Source organism: Hoplias malabaricus, chromosome Y (genome assembly GCF_029633855.1).
Source record: "Hoplias malabaricus isolate fHopMal1 chromosome Y, fHopMal1.hap1, whole genome shotgun sequence".
Classification (NCBI taxonomy): Eukaryota; Metazoa; Chordata; class Actinopteri; order Characiformes; family Erythrinidae; genus Hoplias; species Hoplias malabaricus.
In genome coordinates, this window is record NC_089820.1 from 24,391,315 (window position 1) to 24,408,468 (window position 17,154).

Below are 17,154 nucleotides of genomic sequence, written 5' to 3' on the forward strand. Positions count from 1 at the left end.
AACACACCCTGGAGGGGGCGCCAGTCCTTCACAGGGCAACACACACACTCACATTCACTCACACCTACGGACACTTTTGAGTCGCCTATCCACCTACCAACATGTGTTTTTGGACTGTGGGAGGAAACCCACGCAGACACAGGGAGAACACACCACACTCCTCACAGACAGTCACCCGGAGGAAACCCACGCAGACACAGGGAGAACACACCACACTCCTTACAGACAGTCACCCGGAGGAAACCCACGCAGACACAGGGAGAACACACCACACTCCTCACAGACAGTCACCCGGAGGAAACCCACGCAGACACAGGGAGAACACACCACACTCCTCACAGACAGTCACCCGGAAGAAACCCATGCAGACACAGGGAGAAAACACCACACTACTCAAGGACAGTCACCTGGAGGAAACCCACGCAGACACATGGAGAAAACACCACACTACTCAAGGACAGTCACTCGGAGCGGGAATCGAACCCACAACCTCCAGACCCCTGTAGCTGTGTGATTGCGACACTAACCTGCTGGGCCACCGTGCCGCCCTGTTTCACATTATTTACCAGCTATTATACAGACACCTAGTGGAGTAGACGTCTCAGAGATTATGCACTAAACTCAATTTGACTGTTCTGCTCATGTGAGGTGCACATATCAAAATGTAAACGTAAGAAATAATCACTTTCATGAATATCATATGCTTTTTTTTGGCGGTAAAGATGATGGTTGTTTAAAAGTGTGTTCTCACTCTTAAGGAAATTAAATACAAATAAAACTGCAGTGTGGTTCGTCAGAAGAACGTATTGTACCCTGCTGTTGGAATCCCAGTGCAGTTGGATGCCAAATGGACCAAACATATCTAAACGTCCCAAATTCAGGCTTTACATTCATTTCCAAAAGTTACGTCTGTGGGAAAAATAATTTGCAAGGCTTTCATAACACATTTTTTCAGGAGTGTGTGGGCACTTCTAGAGCAGGTAGTGTCAGTTTTAAAGCACTCAGTCTACACTTTAACTGTATAATGTATTAAAGTACCACATTTTATAGAAGCACTAACACACTCAAGGCTATACTACAAAAGACAGATCAAATAAAACACACATAAAACCCTCGTGCTCACTGAAATACAGAGTACACCGTGTCTCTGAGAGTTGGTGGATATTAGATGATTATGTAATAAACACTGTCTGGTTTGATCAAGTAGGTTTTAAGTGTCTCCTTTTTTTCTGAATGAATATAAACAGAGGCTTAGAACCTATAAAGACAAGTAGCTTTCGATTTATTCCGTAGTTATTTGTGTATTTATACATTCCTATGTTCCTCTGTGATATAATCCCATGTTCTGAACACTCACTCTGAGCATTGGTCCATTCTGAAACACATGAGGTTCATCACAGACCACACAGAACTCGTTCAGGACCGGGATCCTCTGCTCTGCATACTCCATCGTCTGAGACAGCAATATCAAACACACAAAACACAATGTTGTATGTTACACAACATCCAGACACATTAAAACTTACATTACTGTTGTGAAGGATATAGTGAAAGACTGCTCACCTGGACAAGAAAGCCCCGGTCTCTCACTGGTATAGACTTTGCTCCATTGTTAGGCTGGTCAAAAAATAGCAAACATTATACTCCACACATAACACCAAAGAACAAACCAGGAACAGCCCCCACCTCCTGTTATCAGACTCAGTTCTTATAGCCAAGCATTACATTATTCACGCAGATATTTAAGTACACCTGTTAAACAGTAAGTGAGCATTAAAGGGGAAATATTTAGTACTTCTTCAGTACTTCTTCAGTATATGTGTACATTAATATGTGGATCTGTAGCCCACCAACAAACACACTGTGAAACAAAAACACCCAATCATTTTTGTACGCTGTATTAGTCAGAAACCATGGGATTCATTATGATTTTCTCCAGTTCATAGATTTTAGAAGTGCCCCACCCCCATATCTGTGTTTCTCCAATCTCAGCGCTGTACCTGCATTTATGTGAGACTGCAATGACAAGGTTTAACAGAGGAAAATAGACACAAACAATACAATTGAGTACAGGCTTCGGACAGTTTTTCCAAAGTCAAATTCAAGCACTTTTCAAAGACTTCCTAGGTTCGTTTTCCAGCACTTTACAGTTGTAGTAAATTTCAGATTTATTCAAATACATACATACATATTCAAAATGATTTTTATAAAAGGGATAATAAAAATCCTTAAAGGCTAAGCAGCAGCGATATGAAAGTGTCAAACAAATCAATACAGTGGAATTTGAGTTCCTATCTTGTGTTTATTGATAGTCAGAAAACATGTTATTTCTTACTAATTGAAGAAATAAGGTTTAAAAGACAGTTGCCCCCCCAACGGTGTTGGGAAACTCTAATAGGCGTCTTGCCTGTGACGTAGACGGTGGACAACAACTCTAGAAGCTGCACTTAATTTAATGCAAAATCAGGAAAAGGTGTGTTGTTTTTGGCTGCAATCATTCAATGTACAGTGGGACATCTGTGAACAAATGGCCCAAAGATCCCAAAATATCCAGAAAATGGACTAAATTTGTCAACTTTAAACGGGCACTTTGGAAAGGACCATCCGCTCACTCCGTTATCTGTAGCTCATTTCACTGGTGCTTTTCCAACAATATGGGCATGTAAGGACACCAACGAAAGGTGTTCAAGAGCCTCTGTAACATGGAGGTAAACAGGGTAAGGACACTTACTTCGCCTGTTTTAGTTGGTGTTAGTTAACGTTAGCTTGACTTGCTAAACTCGGTGGCTCAGATTATACTCGGCTACGTAGCTGCATTACCGAGGTTTATAGTGTCGGATGAATTCGAGTTCGACTTCGATCACATTTACAAGAATAACGGTACCTCTAAATTGGAGTTTAGCTTATTGCTAGGCTTTTGTCATGAATAATGTTGGTTATTTAGCTAGATACTGTCATAACAGTCAGTCATAACGGTGTTTTACCACGGCGTTGTTCAGCTGTTGTCCACCAGTGACGTCACGGTCGCGTTCAAGAATTTCCGTAGCGAGCTCCGGTTTTTCCGTCAATTTAATAAAATTGTCAGTTTTAAAGCAAATTAAGCTGCTATTTTCATTTTTTTCATGTCAGTAACTACAATAACGTGAAATATTCATGGAGGTCCATTAAGTGGTGCTTAGCCTTTAACTGTATTTGGTAATAGCAGAAGGATAAACATATTTTAAAAGAAATCAAAATTTCCACGTGTCACCTGTTTTTAAGTAGACTTTCCTTGCTATTGAAAATAAGTCTACAGTTTTTTTTGCTCTGTGCTTTTGTGCGTAAAATGTTTAAACATGCACATTTATATTTTAACCTAGTAAAGGCCTATTTCAAGCCTTTTTAAGCTTTTTTTTATCCAGCAATTTTCAAACCTGGAAAATACAACATTAATAGGCTAGCATTTTTCAAGGAGGCTAGCAAGGATTTCAAGCACCCGTACGAATCCTGTGAGTAAAAACGGAGAAAGAACCAAGAAAAACAACTAAAAACCAGAGCTTCTACTCCTCACTCCTCACTGCTGTGTGCTCAGTTTGGGGTGAACAGCAAATTTGGGGTTGTTTAGACAGGGGGAGAACACTGCTGTGGGCTTTGATCTTTGTGGTATTTTGATGAAAACAGACATTTCAATAAGATACAGAACTGTTCACTTGTGAAAAGTTGGAGAATATGTTGCTTTTAAACTGTGCTGCAGAGGGTCCCTCGCGTCGAGTTTGTTAACTAATTGTTCAATTAGAGGATCAACAAACGTCTCTAGGCCAATAACAATAATAATATTGTTATGATCACAATCCCCATGGTCTTCAGTGTATTTGTCAGTTGTGTAAGATAAAGTTACAGACTTGCTAAGAGTGGCAGGAGATTTAGCAAAGTACTTTGTTTACAGCAGTTGTTGAATACACAGCCAAAAGATTTGTTCAATGCCGTTTGCGTCCCCTTCACAGACAAATTGAGGTTGCCTTGGCATGATTTAGGAGTCTAGAAGAGGGGACAGAGAACTGTAGTCTACATTTTGGTGAATCGCAGGACACAAAGGGGAGGATAATCACTGGTTTAAGGAACCTGGAAATGCAGAAATTAATAGGAAGGCTGCAATAGACAGGGCATTTAAATCTGTATTTAGAAAAGACAACTGTTCATTCATATGCATAGTGATTAACCATGAAACCGTGCACCATAATAACCCTAGTGCAGGGTTTTACAAACCCTGGTTTGCAACCCTTGGATGGCTCGAGTTCCAAAGAAATGGTTGCAGAGGAAAATGATCAGGCACATAAACACACAACGCATAGAGTATTAATAAGAATATAGTTAACAGTGGTGTGGACCCTCCCTCAATCCTTACCGGAGGTGTGGAGGAGAGAGCCGGGGCCAGGATGCCGATAAGCCCTGAGGTAAGGGAGAGGCGGCGGCTCTCTGAGGCGTGCTCCTTGGGCAGCTCGCCCTTGCCCATCTTGGTGCTGCTGGAGTAGGATCTGCTGAGGAGCCGGTGGTGATGCTTGAGACCGTCCAGCTCCTCGGGGCGGACGTTTCCGGAGCAGGAACGGCTGAGGAGTCGATGAGGCTTCAGAGCACTACTGCCATCATTGCCTCCTCCTCCTCCTTCACTTCCTCCTCCTCCTCCGGCTCCATGGTCACAGCGAGGTTCTCCGGAACGAGGCAGCAGTCGGTGAGGCCTCAGTCCTCCGCCGCCTCCACAATCCTCTGGCTTCACACTGCCTCGAGGCAGCAGGCGATGAGCCTGAGGTTTCAAGACAGCCGGCAGCTCCAGACGAGGCTCTACCGACAAAGAGTGGCCCAGCAGCTTGTGCGGTTTCCCGCCGCAGCCATCCACCTCCGGCTTAACGGCTCCGGAGCAGGTGCGGCGCAGCAGCCGGTGAGACTTGGACACGCAGCCGTCCTGCTCTGGCTTCAGCTTCTTCTTGCTCTTCACACACCCGGGAGGAGGGTAGCTGGGAGACCTTCCAAACAAAAGAAAAGGTAATTAAAATATGGCAGCTGACCCCACTTGGTCCAGAAACAATGACTATACCTGGTGAGTCAAAAGTTACAGGACACCCTTTTATTTAAAAATACCCCAGCAAGTAATGGGTGATTTTTAGTCTGGAACATGGCGGCCATATTGAAAGCCACCATATTGGATCAAGGGCAAGTTTTTGCAATGGGAAGGTGGTTACGTAGCATACCCAAAAAATGAAAGGGTGTCCTGTGAGGGCAGCATGGTGGCGCAGCAGGTTAATGTTGCAGTCACAGCTCCAGGGACCTGAAGGTTGTGGGTTTGAGTCCCACTCCAGGTGACTGCCTATGAGGAGTGTGGTGTGTTCTCCCTGTGTCTGCGTGGGTTTCCTTCGGGTGACTGTTTGTGAGGAGTGTGGTGTGTTCTCCTTGTGTCTGCGTGGGTTTCCTTCGGGTGACTGTCTGTGAGGAGTGTGGGGTGTTCTCCCTGTGTCTGCGTGGGTTTCCTCCGGGTGACTGTCTGTGAGGAGTGTGGTGTGTTCTCCCTGTGTCTGCGTGGGTTTCCTCCGGGTGACTGTCTGTGAGGAGTGTCGTGTGTTCTCCCTGTGTCTGCGTGGGTTTCCTTCGGGTGACTGTCTGTGAGGAGTGTGGTGTGTTCTCCCTGCGTCTGCGTGGGTTTCCTCTGGGTGACTGTCTGTGAGGAGTGTGGTGTGTTCTCCCTGTGTCTGCGTGGGTTTCCTCCGGGTGACTGTCTGTGAGGAGTGTGGTGTGTTCTCCCTGTGTCTGCTTGGGTTTCCTCCGGGTGACTGTCTGTGAGGAGTGTGGTGTGTTCTCCCTGTGTCTGCGTGGGTTTCCTCCGGGTGACTGTCTGTGAGGAGTGTGGTGTGTTCTCCCTATGTCTGCGTGGGTTTCCTCCGGGTGACTGTCTGTGAGGAGTGTGGTGTGTTCTCCCTGTGTCTGCTTGGGTTTCCTCCGGGTGACTGTCTGTGAGGAGTGTGGTGTGTTCTCCCTGTGTCTGCGTGGGTTTCCTCCGGGTGACTGTCTGTGAGGAGTGTGGTATGTTCTCTCTGTGTCTGCGTGGGTTTCCTCCGGGTGCTCCAGTTTCATCCCACAGTCCAAAAACACACGTTGGTAGGTGACTCAAAAGTGTTCGTGGGTGAGTGAATGTGTGTGTGTTGCCCTTTGAAGGACTGGCGCCCAATGACTCCAGGTAGGCTCTGGACCCACGGTGACCCTGAACTGGATAAGGGTTTCAGATAATGGATGGTGTCCTGTGATTTTTGACTATAAATAGTTAGTTTAGGCTCATCTGAGACAATCTTCACTGACCATCCAGCATCAAACCCAGTCGATTTCCAAAACATTCATTCATGTTATGTTCAGAAACGTGTTATACTGTGCACGTCCTACCCTCCTCCAAAAATTACATAGTGCAGTTTCTACAGTGCTGAGCCCAGAGTAGCAATGACAGAGACTCCCTATTACACACCAATGAAGCATCACAACAATTTTGAAGCTGTAATTTAAAGGTAAAAATATTACATGGAGTTCCTTTAAAATGTAAGAAGTGTACTGAATATAACTCAGCATCTATTATCCATAACTGGGTACCTACTATGAAACTAATAAGTTTTGTAGTCATGAGACAGTAATGGAAGTTACTCATATCAGAATATCATATCTGCCTCCTTTTTTCTACACTCACAGGAGCACTTTGTAGTTCTACAATCACAGACTGTTGTTTACCTGTTTCTCTGCATACTTTCTTATCCCCATTTCACCCTGCTCTTCAATGCTCAGGACCCCCACAGAGCAGGTATGATGTGGTGGTGGATCATACTCAGCACTGCTCAGTGACACTGACATAGCAGTGGTGTGTTACTGTGTGTTGCTCCGGTACGAGTGGATCAGATACAGCAGTGCTGCTGGAGGTTATGAACCCCTCAATATCTGGACTGAGAATACTCCACCAATTAAAATGACCTTTGTCCACTGATGTGTCGGATTCAACACACACTGACACACCACCATCATGTCAATGTCACTGTGAGACAAACAAAGTATGCAGAACAACAGCTGGACTACAGTTAGTAATGGTAGAATTAAACAATTGTAGAACTACCTGAGAGAATGGACAGTGAGTGCAGAAACAAGCAGGTGGTCATAATAATCGGATATTACTGTGTTACTATGAGACCTTTCATTTTAAGAAGATAATGTTTTAAGGTTCACACTTCGGACTCCAGACTGTCGCTCAGTTTGACAGAGATAAAGAACAGAAAAGCACAGCCTTGTGTGCAGAAGCTGCTTCTGCTTTTTATTGTAATTACATTTTCCATTTGGAGAACTCTGCTGTCCTCGCTGGGAGATCATTTTCAGATTAATTACAGATGAAGAGATTTTTTTAAAGTTTGAGGTGATAAGATACAAGACAATAACAGAAGATATGAATGCTGATACAAATCCAGGTTTTTCAGTAATGAGAATTCAGACACGTGTCAGTGTTCATTTCAGTCTGTCGTTCTGTGGGAGAAACACTCCTGTGGTGGAGCCTGAATGATTTGAGAGTAGAACTGGTCATGTCATGAAATACACACTAGTTCAGGTCGATACACACATTAATGTAGGGTTCTGGAGCCCACCGACATACACCCTGTTAAATATGAGACTTTAGAATTGTCCTGCCCCATCATCTGAGTCTGAACCCACATTTATGTGTAATTTATTAAGATTAAACTGAGCAAAACAAACAGAGCAGAACAAGCAGATAAATAAGAGCACGGAGTAAGAATGGAGAAGAGAAATCCAGAGCGTCTGGGTGAACGGCAAGTAGCTCATTATCATTTAAAGGAACAGGTGCCGAAACCGGCCGTCCTGAACAGGGGGAGAAACACTGCTGTATTCACTTGGGGTAGAATATGCCCCAAAACAGTGGCGGATGCTGGTTTTTCAAGGAGGGGAAGCTCAATTTCGGCCTACATCTTAACATGTGTCGGTTTATTTATACGTAAATTCTACCCTCCGTTCTTTTTTAAGAAAATGATCTGTGACCCTGTCGTACCAACAAGGCGTCTTTTCCAGGGACTTGACTAGTGTCCTCTCAATGTCCAGCAGAGCTAGGCTGCTTAAACGGCCTTGGCCCATGTGAAGTGTGTCCGCCTGTGAGTGCTTTGTGACGGTGGAGGGGCTCAGCAGCACCCGCTGGTGAGAAACTGAGATAGAAGTCAGAAAGAGTGATAGAAGTCAGTCTCCAAACACAAACAGCTACAAAAAACCCACCAGAAAAAGAAGCTCGATTTGTCACTAGTCGTTTTTAACAAAGAAAATGCCGCTAAGAGGATTAAGAAAGTCTGGTTCAACTCAGAACAGAATGAAAATGTAATGCTCCGACAGATCTTTACACCAAAGGATCGCTGATTTGCTCATTTCGCTGTCAATCAAAAAGGGATACAGCCTCAGACAGATCATTCAATCATCATGCAGAAGCTGAGCGTCCGGGTCAGCCGAGGCCAGCCCACTGCCCCATAGACCCCCAGAGACGCTGAGCGTCCGATGGGCGGGACAAAGCCCAGCATTTATCCAATGACTCGTCTCGTTTCGCTGCACTTCTCTGCTTCGCTATTGAACTCTGTGGACGTTCAGTGTCCACACTGTTTAAAGCACTGTGAAACTGCGGGAATGATTGAGAGGAAAGCCGTGTCTTTACCAGTGATAAGAAGCTGATTCTGAACAAAAGTTCAGCGCATTATGGTGCATATTTATTCAATGACATGTACACACAACAGTATATATTTGATCACTTATTTTCTGACATTTTAGGGGAAGCTGAGCTTCCCTTGCAGTCTTAGAGCAATCGGCACTGCCCCAAAATGTTTTGCACTTACCTGCGGAGAGTGGAGAATATGTGCAGAGGAGACTTCACCTTCTTGTCCGTTGGCTTTTTGCTGTGTGGGCAGTTGAGTTTGTCTTTAGTGTGATGTTTCCACTGCTGTGTGACGAAGGTCTGCATTATCCTGAAAACAGAGAGCACACGGATTCAAAAGGTCATCTAGAGGAGGCTCAGAAGCAGTGTGGCCATCTTTACAAGGAAGTAACACAACAAATCGTCAAATATTTTAAAGACATTCTCTAATAATAATACAAAAATATGAAATGAAATACTTTTTCAGCTGATGTCCCAGGCCAAACCTGTCTTTTGTGGACACTTGAAATACATCAACGGTGGGAACTGAAAAATAGCAGAAAAGAAAAATCAACAATTTCATGGTGGTTTTGTAGTTTTTCACTGTATTTCCTAAAGCCCTTTATTCTTAACATATAAACTATAAGCCCAGTGGTTTGTAGACAGTGAATTCATTCATCATTCATTCATTCATCATTCATTCATTCATTCATTCATTATCTGTAACACTTATCCAGTTCAGAGTCGCGGTGGGTCCAGAGCCTACCTGGAATCATTGGGCGCAAGGCAGGAACACACCCTGGAGGGCACACAGGGCAACACACACACTCACACCTACGGACACTTTTGAGTCGCCAATCCACCTAACAACATGTGTTTTTGGACTGTGGGAGGAAACCGAAGCACCCGGAGGAAACCCACGCAAACACAGGGAGAACACACCACACTCCTCACAGACAGTCACCCGGAGGAAACCCAGGCAGACACAGGGAGAACACACCACACTCCTCACAGACAGCCACCCGGAGGAAACCCACGCAGACACAGGAAGAACACACCACACTCCTCACAGACAGTCACCCGGAGGAAACCCACGCAGACACAGGGAGAACACACCACACTCCTCACAGTCACCCGGAGGAAACCCACGCAGACACAGGGAGAACACACCACACTCCTCACAGACAGTCACCCGGAGGAAACCCATGCAGACACAGGGAGAACACACCACACTCCTCACAGACAGTCACCCGGAGGAAACCCATGCAGACACAGGGAGAACACACCACACTCCTCACAGACAGTCACCCGGAGGAAACCCATGCAGACACAGGGAGAACACCCCACACTCCTCACATACAGTCACCCCGAAGGAAACCAGGTCACAGCAAATGTAAGCTGATGCAGCAGCGACTGCCCACTTTATTACAGATCACAGGTGAATGTAGTTGTTTGCTTTTGAAACAGAAGAGCATCACAATGCAGCAAACACTGCTCAGAGACTAGAGTCACAGACGCATAGGACATTCCAGGAGAAAGCAAGTGGCTGTCGTACATCACAGCACGGCAAACAAGACTGTGCTCGGTTGTTAAGTGGCGCGGCGTCCAGGGGAACTGGGCGAGCGGTTTTTGTACAGGGAACAAATTACAATTCCGCATTAAAGCGGCCCTTAGGGAGGATCAGGCTTGTCGCACAGTAGCAGCTACACGTTGTGTGGTAGTTTACGTCAAATACGTGTGAAAGCTTCAGCATCATCAAAAGAAAAAAGAGAAATCAGTTCATGGAGGGCAGTGCTGCACTTTTATTTTGTGATAAATTGGGAAACAAATGAGTGCACAAGGGATTGTTTCAAACTGACATAACTGTGTGCTCCCTGTCCCAAACCTTGCAACATGTACATGTTTGTGTACTTTCAAAAACACGGCTAAAGCCACAGCAGGAAGGGCACCTCCTACAAAGAGCGACAGACCACAAACTCACCCAATACGTGCATGGGACCACTCCCCAGCACCTTTCATTCTCTAAAATCATATTATAACAATACTGAAATTTACATTTATCTCTGAGTAGCATTTTTCCAACTTCTGCAGAGAAAAAGTGGGTATAATTCTGATGTCAATTTTTTTTCGCATTTTCTTATTACTGTGTAATGTCCTCTAGATTAAATACGGCCCGGTGGAGAGCGGCAGAGGACCGTTTCAGTCCTGAAGCTCATGGTTACTCTCAGATACTGTCACAGAACATAAATGCTTTGTTTTACTGCCACTTTGCCTGTGATCATCAGTATGAAGACACCATCTGCAAGTGCATGAGGATGACAGTGCAGCCATTAAAACACTGAAGGGCAAAATTTGCAGGAGGTGGGAGACTTCAGAGCAGTATATATTCAAGCTGCAGCTCTTGATCTTCGCTTTAAAAAACTCTCATTTTTTAGACGAGACGGTTACAAACTGTGACAAATCTGCTCAAGTGTGTATCGCAGGACCCTTGTTTCTGATGAAGAACAAACAGAAGGCTATCACTGACACAGAATGAAAGAAAGACTGGGATCAAACAGAAATTGATGTGGACAGTGTTATGAATTACGAATTTATTTCAAATTTAAAGTGCTTATCCTGTCCTAACACCTATCCTCCTCGGTCCCGAGCCGCGTAACCGTGTATTCTTCCGCCGCGCCACGCACACCACACACGAAGTTCACGTTACGACGTTTACGACGCAAATCCACTTAAGTCGAAACAAGGCTTTATACAGTAAATGGGAGATGTGTCATAACCACGAAACATTGTAACTCGGGACTGACGTAACCTGAGGACCTCCTGTATATCAGGTATTTTGGGGCGGGAAATGTCTTTATTCAAGAATTTATTTTACACTATTTAATTTGTCCATTAATTTACACATCATTTTTAAGTTGTAAAGAAATATGCTTATTCAGTACAGGGTCACGGTGGGTCCGGAGCCAACCCAGAATCACACTCTGGAGGAGGCACAAATCTTTTGCAGGGCAAGAAATATGCTATCAGTGCTTAACTCAAAGCGAAATGTGTGCTCCCTGTATCACTACTCCACTCAATAGCCGCTATTACGTCAGCAATTCAAAAGATGTTTAAAAATAAGTTGCATTTGATCAAAATTATCTCTGAAAATCATGCCAGGGATTTTCTATTTTCCAAATAGTCTCTATGACAAAAAGAAAAGGCCCTGAAGATTAGATCTTAGTTTTTTTAACCGAATATCGTAGGAAACCGATCAACCTTAGATAAGTCTTTCATCAACCTTTATCTGATCTTTAACATCCTCTGATGTGTCTGTCCTCCCGGAGAAGTACATTGTCACTGTCGGAACAAAACGTTGTATCTCTATTAGTGATGTTTTCTGCTTAATCTGAAAACACAAGCTGCCTTTTATATTTTCACTAAAATGTAATTAGCTTAAATTGCATTAGCGTACAGTGAAAGTCAAGCATGTTATTTTCTTCTCCTCTACATTTTTGGAGGTTTGGTTCTGGCGGATACAATATTCTCCACTGAAAAATATCTACCCAAGCATTTCTCTAATACATAGCTATACATATTTCAGCAATAAACATTTGAATAATTCAGGCATCAATTGAATCACTCTCAGAAAACTGGGATGTAATAGACTTGCAATTCACTGTTATTTACCAGAGATTAAAGCCACATTATTCACGTAAGAAATGCCATTACAGGCCATTAAAATGTGTGTGTGTGTGTGTGTGTGTGTGTGTGTGTTTTCTGACCTGGTCCATTGAGATACTGTGTGAGGGAGCAGTGAAGACGTACAATGACAGGTTCCGTCCTGATCACGTCCCAGGCGAGGGCAATTTCCTCCTGAAGACAAGAGTTCAACCTATTGATGTATTCTCACACCACACACATCCTTAGTTTATTAAAGCATTTTACAAGTTATTTCTATCTAACAGAATAGTAAACATTAATACTTACATCTAGGAAACTGACATCAATGTGTAGATCAATGTCTACATCATCAATTGCACCATATTCCCTAAAAGAAACATAAAATGCATTTGTTAAACGATAGAGGCTGGGACCCACAGACCCACGTGCAAATATTAAGCACATACAGAACAGGGTTTTTGGACTAAAGGAGCTCCATCCAATTATACCCTCATTATACACAGCTCATCCTTATATATAATATACAGGGTGGGTCATTTATATGGATACACCTTAATAAAATGGGAATGGTTGGTAATATTAACTTCCTGTTTGTGGCACATTAGTATATGGGAGGGGGCCATTTTGAAGTTGGCCATTTTGGATCCAACTTTTGTTTTTTCAATGGGAAGAGGGTCATGTGACACATCAAACGTATTGGGAATTTCACAAGAAAAACAATGGATACTGGAAGCCTGTGCTAGCATTTCTCCTGCGGTGTTGCTATCAGTGTGTGAAGAGTGGGAGAAGAGGGTTGCATTGACAGTCCAACACAATGGGCAGCACTTTGAACACATTTTATAAGTGGTCAGAAACTTGTAAATAACTCAAGGAAGAATAAAGTTATGTTAAAACCAATCACACCATTGTTTTTATTGTGAAATTCCCAATAAGTTTGATGTGTCACATGACCCTCTTCCCATTGAAAAAACAAAAGTTGGATCCAAAATGGCCGACTTCAAAATGGCCGCCATGATCACCACCCATCTTGAAAAGTCCCCCCCCCTCCCATATACTAATGTGCCACAAACAGGAAGTTAATATCACCAACCATTCCCATTTTATTAAGGTGTATCCATATAAATGGCCCACCCTGTATAATCCACAAATAAATGTGAATGCCCTCAAGTCCACACAGAAATGTAAGAGATTAAAAAAAATCTTGGAGGAATATTATTCCTATTCTACACCAAGTCTGGCTTTCAGATGAGTGCTCTGTTCATTTTTTCCAGCAGCAGCTGCAGTCGTCAGAGACATGTGAGGACACACCAAACTGATGACACTACTGTTCAGTACACTGGCATTTATCCAAAAACAGCAGCCTTGGCAGACTGGACAGAAATGATGTAGCTGAGAACTTCCTACAGCAGGCCAACAGGGCGTCGACCACAGAAGCACAACACACTCATACTGCAAACAAATCAGTATTTAAACTAGTGCTGAATGCTTCACGAAGACTAACATCAAAATCACCATCTTATAATCATCTAAACCAAAACACACACGTCATTTTCGATATACGTTTTTCCCCAAGAACAGAACAAATTGATGCACATACTTTGGCAGTGCTTTTTCCTGCTGGAGCTCATAATGATCACAGCGACCAATACATTTTTGTCACTTGCCATTTTCAAAACACTTAATATTTGGTTGTATTTTTTTTAATTAAATTACAATTGTCATTTTTATAACTGTGCAAAAGTTACCAGAACATGACAAAAGATTGGGAGAATGTTTGAATTTTTAATTACAATTATTAATTAATTCATTCATTCATTCGTTGGTTATCTTTAAGCGCTTACCCAGTTCAGGGTCGCGCTGGGGCCAGAGCCTACCTGGAATCATTGGGCGCAAGGAGGGGGCACCAGTCTTTCACAGGGCAACACTCACACATTCACTCACACACACCTACGGACACTTTTGAGTCGCCAACCCAACTATCAACATGTGTTTTTGGAGTGTGGGAGGTAACTGGAGCACCCGGAGGAAACCCATGCAGACACAAGGAGAACACACCACACTCCTCACAGACAGTCACCCGGAGGAAACCCACGCAGACACAGGGAGAACACACCACACTCCTCACAGACAGTCACCCGGAGGAAACCCACGCAGACACAGGGAGAACACACCACACTCCTCACAGACAGTCACCCGGAGGAAACCCACGCAGACACAGGGAGAACACACCACACTCCTCACAGACAGTCACCCGGAGGAAACCTATGCAGACACAGGGAGAACACACCACACTCCTCACAGACAGTCACCCGGAGGAAACCCACGTGGACACGAACACACCACACTCCTCACATACAGTCACCCGGAGGAAACCCACGCAGACACAGGGAGAACACACCACACTCCTCACAGACAGTCACCCGGAGCGGGAATCGAACCCACAACCTCCAGGTCCCTGGAGCTGTGTGACTGCGACACTACCTGCTGCACCACCGTGCCGCCCTAATTACAATTATACTTTATACAAATAACACTTTGTACAACTAATAAATTGCTGTTTAATTTAAAGCATTTAGGCCTTTTGTCCAAACAAATGGGAGCCTTACTTGGCTGGATCTATACAGGTACCATGGGAAAGTACTTGGATTCTGATTATCGTCCTGTTGGGCAGATTTTGCTGTTTTGTTCCCAGTGAAAACTTTGCAGAGATACAATTCAAGCACTCTGACTACGTTCAGTAAAAACACAGTGCTCCCTCCAGCTGGAGCGAGATCTGGAGGAACAGAATCACCACTTTCTGTTGGCTTTAAGTTCATTATACTGGGCAGTGGACCGTCGTACACATAAGTGGAAATGGCATCTCAAAAACCTGATGATGAGAGTTCAGTCTGTGGTCATCAGGAAAGTCATATTTTTCTAAACCCCACCGGACAAACACTGTTGTGAGACTGGTCACAGTAGAAATACACAGTGTGTCACTTCGAATGAACGCTCTTTCAACAACTTGGTTCATGTTTCTATTCAGGTTCTGGCAGTCATCCTAGGCCATGCATTAATTTTTTCATAAAATCTTCATGATGACTTTGATGTGACACTCTGAACACGACATTGTCATGGGAACGCAGCAACCAATGAGCCAGCGAGAAGCAAAGAATCTGCAAAGCAGGGGGTCAGGAGATAATACTCCACCACTCTCAAGCTCAACCTTTCATACCTACACAGAAATGGGTAAAAAGATCCTCGAGTGCCTGGAAAGTCATCAGGCTTCTACAGTTCTCAATCCTCAATCTCATAATATTCATAGCTCCAAAAATAAACTGTTCATTGCCAGTGGTTCTGGAATCCTTTAAAATGCTTTTGAAAAACAATGCAAACCACCAGCTATGTACATCGGTGCTAATGGCAAAAACGATAAAGACACCAATCCTACACCAATCGAGATTAGTTCAGGAATCTCAGAATACCAAGATAGTAGTCATTTCCTCAATAAATAACTTTGAAAGATGCACTTGAAATATGCACTTAACTTTATAAGAAAAAAAAGACAATTCTCAAAATACTTTATTACAATACAATAATTTGTAAGAATTTGACTGTAATAAAAATATACTAAATATAATACATTCATTCATTCATTCATTTTCTGTAACCCTTATCCAGTTCAGGGTAGCGGTGGCTCCAGAGTTTACCTGGAATCATTGGGTGCAAGGCAATAATACACCCTGGAGGGGGCGCCAGTCCTTCACAGGGCAACACACACACTCACACCTAAGGACACTTTTTGAGTCGCCAATCCACCTACCAACGTGTGTTTTTTGGACTGTGGGAGGAAACCCATGCAGACACAGGGAGAACACACCACACTCCTCACAGACAGTCACCTGAAGGAAACCCACACAGACACAGGGAGAACACACCACACTCCTCACAGACAGTCACCCGGAGGAAACCCACGCAGACACAGGGAGAACACACCACACTCCTCACAGACAGTCACCCGGAGGAAACCCGCGCAGACACAGGGAGAACACACCACACTCCTCACAGACAGTCACCCGGAGGAAACCCGCGCAGACACAGGGAGAACACACCACACTCCTCACAGACAGTCACTCAGAGGAAACCCATGCAGACACAGGGAGAACACACCATACTCCAAAGGAGATTCCCCCACTATCTTTTGGGAATTGAGCTTGGATATATTTCCTATTTTCACAGATACACACTTAGCATTACACTGCTTCTGAACTTTACAGAAACTCCGCTGCACACACAGCTGCACGTCAGCTGAGGACACAGAGTGAAACAAGTGCACTAACTTTCCATGCTCTCAGTCAGACGCCAAACACGGGAGAGACCGGTCCACAGCGGAAAGGTCAAACACACAACCACTGAACAGAAAAAAAACAGAGAGCCCAACAGTTTGAGGACACCAGCTCATCCCACACTTCTGCTGAAATTAGGACTAATAAGTCTGCTGTAACAGCTCCTGGGCACATTTTATATGAAATCTGTGAGGATCTGATGACATTTAGCCATAAGAACATTAGAGGGATGAGGTACAAACACTGGACAAGGTTTTGTGACCGTAAACACCACTCCAACTCATCCCAAAAGTATTGAATGGAGCTGAATGACTCCAGAGAATACAGTTCCACTGCTCCAGAGCCTGGTGTCTTTATAGCACTCTATGATTTATAGTCCACGTGTGGTATTGAACATAGTGACCTTAAGACTGTCTCATTACATGTTTTTCTACAGACAATATACAAGCTGTGTGTGCACAACTGCACATTAAAATAGCTGAATAATTC

General features: G+C 43.9%; 1 protein-coding gene across 2 annotated transcripts in view; it reads right to left on the reverse strand.

The window, feature by feature from the left end:
* Nucleotides 1–17,154, reverse strand: part of LOC136678064 (protein mono-ADP-ribosyltransferase PARP8-like) — a 74,294-nt gene that overhangs the window by 10,599 nt on the left and 46,541 nt on the right. The window contains exons 8-14 of one of the 2 annotated variants that reach the window (XM_066655868.1): nucleotides 12,647–12,707; nucleotides 12,442–12,529; nucleotides 9,157–9,223; nucleotides 8,880–9,008; nucleotides 4,385–5,000; nucleotides 1,564–1,617; nucleotides 1,358–1,453 (exon numbers count right to left, since the gene is read on the reverse strand). In XM_066655868.1, coding sequence (XP_066511965.1) covers nucleotides 1,358–1,453; nucleotides 1,564–1,617; nucleotides 4,385–5,000; nucleotides 8,880–9,008; nucleotides 9,157–9,223; nucleotides 12,442–12,529; nucleotides 12,647–12,707 — 1,111 coding nt within the window. Of the gene's footprint in view, nucleotides 1–1,357; nucleotides 1,454–1,563; nucleotides 1,618–4,384; nucleotides 5,001–8,879; nucleotides 9,009–9,156; nucleotides 9,224–12,441; nucleotides 12,533–12,646; nucleotides 12,708–17,154 lie in introns of both variants that reach the window. The other variant, XM_066655867.1, reaches the window with a different exon arrangement.